This window comes from Colobus angolensis, unplaced genomic scaffold (assembly GCF_000951035.1).
Source record: "Colobus angolensis palliatus isolate OR3802 unplaced genomic scaffold, Cang.pa_1.0 Scaffold19, whole genome shotgun sequence".
In the NCBI taxonomy this organism is placed as follows: Eukaryota; Metazoa; Chordata; class Mammalia; order Primates; family Cercopithecidae; genus Colobus; species Colobus angolensis.
The window spans coordinates 7,141,647-7,148,445 of NW_012115043.1; the positions used below are offsets into that span (position 1 = coordinate 7,141,647).

Genomic DNA, 6,799 nt, shown 5'->3' on the forward strand with positions numbered 1-6,799 from the left:
TTTTTGTATTTTTTTTTAGTAGAGACGGGGTTTCACTGTGTTAGCCAGGATGGTCTTGATCTCCTGACCTCGTGATCCGCCCGTCTCGGCCTCCCACAGTGCTGGGATTACAGGCTTGAGCCACCGCGCCCGGCCTAGAGTTGTTAAAGCAAATGTTTTAGCTTAAAGCAAAAGATTTATAGTAACTGAAAAATTTGTTCCTGGTCATTACTTTATAAAAAGGCAAAAATTTTCCCTCAATTTCTCCTTATATTACTGTTTTAAAATAACCAGGAATTGGCTGGGCGGGGTGGCTCATGCTTGTAATCCCAGCACTTTGGGAGGCCAAGGTGGGCGGATCACGAGGTCGGGAGATCAAGACCATCCTGGCTCGCACGGTGAAACCCTGTCTCTACTAAAAATAAAAAAATTAGCCAGGCATGGTGGCATGCACCTGTAGTCCCAACTGCTAGGAAGGCTGAGGCAGGAGAATGTCGTGAAGCTGGGAGGTGGAGCTTGCAGTGAGCTGAGATCATGCCACTGCACTCCAGCCTGGGCAACAGAGCGAGACTCCATCTCCCCCTCCAAAAAATATTAGCTGGGTGTGGTGGCGGGTGCTTGTAATCCCAGCTACTCGGGACGCTGAGGCAGGAGAATCGCTTGAACCCGGGAGGCAGAGATTACAGTAAGCTGAGATTGTGCCACTGCACTCCAGCCTAGGCGATAGAGCTAGACTCTGTTAAAAAAAAAAAGAAAAAAAAAAAAGAAAAGGAAAAAAGAAAACCACCAGGAATTGGATTTCTCTTATGAATTGATAAAGGAGCCAAGTGCTTTGAAAAATGGAATCTACTTTTGTGGAGACTTTCACATTGCCTCTTATATGTGCTTTAACTAAATGACCTTAGTAAGTAAAATGTTAGCACTTTATACTACATGGTCCTATCTTAGGAAAAAGTGTGTCAAACTTCAGTATGTCAGTACATATAAGAATATATATATATATATTTTTGAGATAGAGTTTCGCTCTGTTGCCAGACTGGGGTGTGCAGTGGCGTGGTCTCGGCTCACTGTAATCTCCGACTCCCTGGTTCAAGTGACTCTCCTGCCTTAGCCTTCTGAGTAGCTGGGAATACAGGCACGTGCCACCACACCTAGCTAATTTTTGTATTTTTAGTAGAGATGGGGTTTCACCATGTTGACCAGGTTGGTCTCAAACTCCTGACCTTGTGATCCACCCTCCTCAGCCTCCCAAAGTGCTGGGATTACAGGCATGAACCACGGTGCCTGGCAAGAGTATTTGAATAGCTCTGCTTGTGGACAAAATATAAAAATATTTTTCAGTTGTAAAAATTCTGTTACTACTGTTTTTGCTAAGATAACCATCACAGAGTTTATTGGTTGAATACAGCTTTATTGTGTCACATTTTCTAATTCTTTAAGTTGTGTATCTTAAATAAGGATTATTTGATACCTTTGAGAATTTGATCTTAAAGAAGGAATTAAGTTGTTTAAGGAATGGCGATTGTATTCTTAGCACTTATCTAGTTCCATCTGTTTATATTTTACAGCTGAAAATAAATATGCAGGAGGGAATCCAGTTTGCGTGCGCCCAACTCCCAAGTGGCAAAAAGGAATTGGAGAATTCTTTAGGTTGTCCTCTAAAGATTCTGAAAAAGAGAATCAGATTCCTGAAGAGGCAGGAAGCAGTGGCTTAGGAAAAGCAAAGAAAAAGTAAGTTGTTATATTCTGGAATATAAAGCAAATACTTATCTCACGCCTGTAATCCCAGCACTTTGGGAGGCTGAGGCGGGAGGATCACTTGAGGCCAGGAGTTTGAGACCAGCCTGGCCAACATGGCGAAACCCTGTCTCTACTAAAAAATACAAAATTAGCTGGGCGTGGTGGTACACACCTCTGGTCCCAGCTACTCAGGAGGCTGAAACAAAAGAATTGCTTGGTGCAGCAAACTACCATGCACACATAAACCTATGTAACAAAACTGCATGTTCTGCACATGTATCTCATTTTCGTGCCACTGCACTCCAGCCTGGGGTACAGAGTGAGACTCTGTCTCAAAAAAAAAAATTAATTAATAAATAAAGAAAATATTTATCTTCTTGAAAGTAAAGGACATATAGGATATTGAGTCAATTTTCTCTTCAAGCTGATAAGAAAATGCAAAAAAAGTTTTTTAAAACTTCTACTAATTTCTTATTATAGCTCACTCCCAAATTTCTTTTTTTTTTCTGAGACAGTCTTGCTCTGTTGCCCAGGCTGGAGGGCAGTGGTGCTATCTCAGCTCACTGCAACCTCCGTCTCCCAGGTTCAAGCAATTTTCCTGCCTCAGCCTCCCAAGTAGCTGGGATTACAGGCATGTGCCACCATGCCCAGCTAATTTTCGTATTTTTAGTAGAGACGGGGTTTCACCTTGTTGGCCAGGCTGGTCTTGAACTCTTGACTTCATGATCTACCCACCTTAACCTCCCAAATTATGGGATTACAGGCGTGAACCACTGCACCCAGCCACCAAATTTCAAACATGAGTAAAAAGTATTCTTTTTACTCTTCCCAATCTCTCAAAGAGGATCATTTCCCATTCATATAAGTGCTATGTCATTAACCATGAACTTAGTGTATTGAGTCTTTAATTTTTACTGTCTTTTTCCTTTAGGCTTTTCTTACAAGACAATTTCCATGTTGGCTTATCTAGCTTGAATTCCATTAATCCTGCCCTTTAAAAAACTACCAATTCAACTTCCACAAGAAATATATAACCAGGCTAAGTACGGTGGCTCATGCCTGTAATCCTAGCACTTTGGGAGGCTAGAGTGGGCAGATCGCTTGAGCTCAGGAGTTCCAGACCAGCCTAGGCAACATGGTGAGACCCCTTCTCTACCAAGAGGGTGGTGCACCTATAATCCCAGCCACTCGGGAGGCTGAGGTGGGAGAATCACTTGACCCCGGGAGACGAAGGTTGCAGTGAACTGAGATCCCGCCACTGTACTCCAGCATGGGTGACAAAGTGACACCCTGTCTCAAAAATAAAAATAGAAATAGGCCGGGTGCGGTGGCTCACCCCTGTAATCCCAGCACTTTGGGAGTCCGAGGCGGGCAGATCACGATATCAGGAGATCAAGACCATCTTGCAACATGGTGAAACCCCATCTCTACTAAAAATACAAAAAATTAGCTGGGCATGCTTGTAATCTCAGCTACTCAGGAGCCTGAGGCAGGAGAATCGCTTGAACCTGAGAGGTGTTGGTTGCAGTGGGCTGAGACTGCGCCACTGTACTCCAGCCTGGGGGACAGAGTGAGACTCCATCTCAAAAAAAATCAAGTAAAATAAAAATAAAAAATATCACCAATATGGAAAAGTTGGAAAATACAGAAATCCCCATCACCTGGAACCAACCAAGACTAATACCATGGTGTATAGTCTTTACAACTTCTCTGTAAGTACATAAGAATAGTGAAAAACAAAAAGTAGGGATAAAACTATACACACCAAACTTGGTGTGCAACCTTTAAAAAAAAGTTTCCAAGTTTCATTCATCCATTGTATTTCATGAATATCTCATTCTTTCCTTTCTTTCTTTCTTCTTTTTTTTTTTTTTCCTGATATGAGGGTCTCACTCTGTCACCCAGGCGGTAATGCAGTGGCCCAATCTTCGCTCACTTCAACCTCTGCCTCCTGGGTTCCATTGATTCTCCCACCTCAGCCTTCCAAGTAGCTGGAATTACAGGCATGTGCCATGGAGTTCAGCTCATTTTTTGTATTTTTGGTAGAGATGAGGTTTCGCCACGTTGCCTAGGCTGGTCTCAAACTCCTGAGCTCATGTAATCCGCTTGCCTTGGCCTCCCACTGTGCTGGGATTACAGGCATAAACTGCCACACCTGGCCAGTGTGCAAACTTTTTTTATTTTTTATTTTTTTTGAGACGGAGTTTCGCCCTGTTGCCTAGGCTGGAGTGCAGTGTGCAATCTCGGCTCACTGCAACCTCTGCCTCCCAGGTTCACGCCAGTCTCCTCCCTCAGCCTCCTGAGTAGCTGGGACTACAGGTGCCCGCCACCACACCCGGCTAATTTTGTTGTATTTTTAGTAGAGACAGGGTTTCACTGTGTTAGCCAGGATTGTCTCAATCTCCTGACCTCATGATCTGCCCGCCTCAGCCTCCCAAAGTGCTGGGATTACAGGCATGAGCCACCGTGCCCGGCCACAGACTTTTTAAGAAGCTAATTAAACCATACCTTTTACATTTTTAATGACAGGAAAACACTCACGATAATTGTTAACCCAAAATTCTGGATACAAAAGTACAATCTTTACTGTGTAAATAATGTATATGTACTATATGAAAATATACCACATATCAATAATGCTTATCTCTGGGTAAAAACCTCTTCTCATACTCTGTGCTAACAACTTTTAACAACAAATATGCATCACTTTTAAGAATCAAGAAAAGTTTCTGAAGGTCGTATGGGACAGAAAAAAAATACAGGGGAAAAATCATGCCACTTGGGAAAAAGATTTGAAACCTGCCTTTTTATAGATTTGTAATTAATAAGGTCTAGACTCTCTTTTTTTTTGTTTTGTTTTTTGAGATGGAGTTTTGCTCTGTCACCCAGGCTGGAGTGCAGTGGCATGATCTCGACGTACTGCAAGCTCCACCTCCCAGGTTCATGCCATTCTCCTGCCTCAGCCTCCCGAGTAGCTGGGACTACAGGCACCTGCCACCATGCCTGGCTAATTTTTTGTATTTTCAGTAGAGATGGGGTTTTACCGTGTTAGCCAGGATGGTCTCGATCTCCTGACCTCGTGATCTGCCCACCTTGGCCTCCCAAAGTGCTGAGATTACAGGCGTGAGCCACTGCGCCCAGCCAGGTCCAGGCTTTCTAAACAACTTAAATGTTTTGTTTCAAAACAAAGTATTTGCCTGGATGTAGGAGGAAAGGGAGTGATGTCACTGCCATTATGATGCCCCTTGAATATAAAACCCTACTTGCTATCTCCCCGGCACCAGCCAGGAGCCACCCATCCTCTAGCACACTGAGCAGCAAGCTGGACACACGGCACGCTGATCCAAATGGGTAAGGGGATGGTGGCCATGCTAAGTCTGGGTCTGCTGCTTCTGGCGCTGCTCCTACCCCTTCTGGTTTCTTCATTTGTTCCTTTAACCAGCACGCCGGAAGCTACTGCAGCCGAGACCACAAAGCCCTCCAACAGCGCCCTACAGCCTACAGCCTACAGCCAGTCTCCTTGTGGTCTTGCTTGCCCTTCTACATCTCTACCATTAAGAGACAGGTCAAGAAATGGCTACAGTTCTCCAACTCATACTCTAAAACCGAATCCAAATGGTGCCTAGAAGTTCAGTGTGGCAAGGAAAAAAAACCAGGTCTTCATCAAATCTACTAATTTCACTCCATATTTTATTAACAGAGAAACGCTTGAGAGTCTCAAACTGGACTGGTTTAAAGAGCATCTGAAGGATTGGACTAGATGATAAATGCCAGTATTAAATCTGTTGGAGTTTCATGTATAAGACAGAGGAGAAAGACAACATCAAAAATTAGTTAAAGAGATTATTAAACGCGGCTTAAGAAATATGGACACTTAAAACTCTATCTTGAAAAAAACCTCTTTTTTGATAATAATAATTTCACTTCATCTAGAGAAAAAGGATGAGCTATGGAATGGAGATTCAGTTTTCATTTTAGTTTGTTAAATCTACAAGTCTATAAAATGATTAGGTAATATAAAAAGCTTCCATGATTCTATTTATTATATATGTGCATTGGAAGAAACTACCAGATGTTACTATAAATATTCTCTGTATGGTTTCAGCCATCCTAATTTAATGCTGATATGCTCTAGATTTGCGTTGCTAAGTTTTCACTCCTCTTGGGCACTTAACTCTGTTTCTTTTGTTTGTTTGTTTTGAGATAGAGTCTTACTCTGTCGCCTAGGCTGGAGTACAGTGGTGCCATCTTGGCTCACTGCAACCTCTGCCTCCTCGGTTCAAGCGATTTTCGTGCCTTTCTTGAGAAACTGGGATTACAGGCATGTGCCACCACACCCAGCGAATTTTTGTATTTTTAGTGGAGACAGGGTTTCACCATGTTGGCCAGCATGGTCTCGATCTCCTGACCTCATGATCCGCCCACCTTGGCCTCCCAAAGTGCTGGGATTACAGGCGTGAGCCACCGCTCCCGGCCAAGGGCACTTAACTCTTTAGTCTAGGGCTTTGGATTTGACTTTCTATGTGGTAATTGAAATGTGCCAGAGCAATGATAGACTGGAATCTACTCCAAATCCAAGCATGACTAATTCTTGCATATACACTTAAAAGTGAAATAGTAGGCATTTCCTATCATCCATTCCAATTCAACAAGAATGCCAGATTTTTTAGTTACCATACTTAACTGGATTCCAAAAATTAGAAGTGCATTGACTTCAACTAATTTTAAAATAGTGCTTTTTATCTTTGTATATGTCAAGTAATTTTCACAACTTAACTGATTTTTTTTGGTGCAGGAGATGGGTTAAAATTTGATCTCTTTTGAAGGCACATTTGATTAATCTTGAAATTAAGAGGTGACTTTGTACATGTTGAATAATTTTTACAACTTAAAAATTGATCATTTTTTGTGCAGAAGGTGGGTTAAAAAAGTTGATCTGGCCAGGCGCAGTGGCTCACACCTGTAATCCCAGCACTTTGGGAGGCTGAGGCGGGCGGATCACGAGGTCAGGAGATCGAGACCATCCTGGCAAACACGGTGAAACCCCGTCTCTACTAAAAATACAAAAAAATTAGCCGGG

At 42.8% G+C, this 6,799-nt stretch overlaps 1 protein-coding gene across 2 annotated transcripts in view; it reads left to right on the forward strand.

Moving 5' to 3' along the window:
* The window catches only part of KIAA0101 (KIAA0101 ortholog), a 126,326-nt gene that overhangs the window by 3,809 nt on the left and 115,718 nt on the right, over positions 1-6,799 (forward strand). The window contains exons 3-4 of one of the 2 annotated variants that reach the window (XM_011940412.1): positions 1,548-1,710; positions 5,004-5,552. The exons of the other annotated variant lie outside the window; for it this stretch is intronic. Coding sequence (XP_011795802.1) covers positions 1,548-1,710; positions 5,004-5,025 — 185 coding nt within the window. The 3' untranslated portion in view covers positions 5,026-5,552. Of the gene's footprint in view, positions 1-1,547; positions 1,711-5,003; positions 5,553-6,799 lie in introns of those variants that run through there. 2 annotated transcript variants of the gene reach the window in all.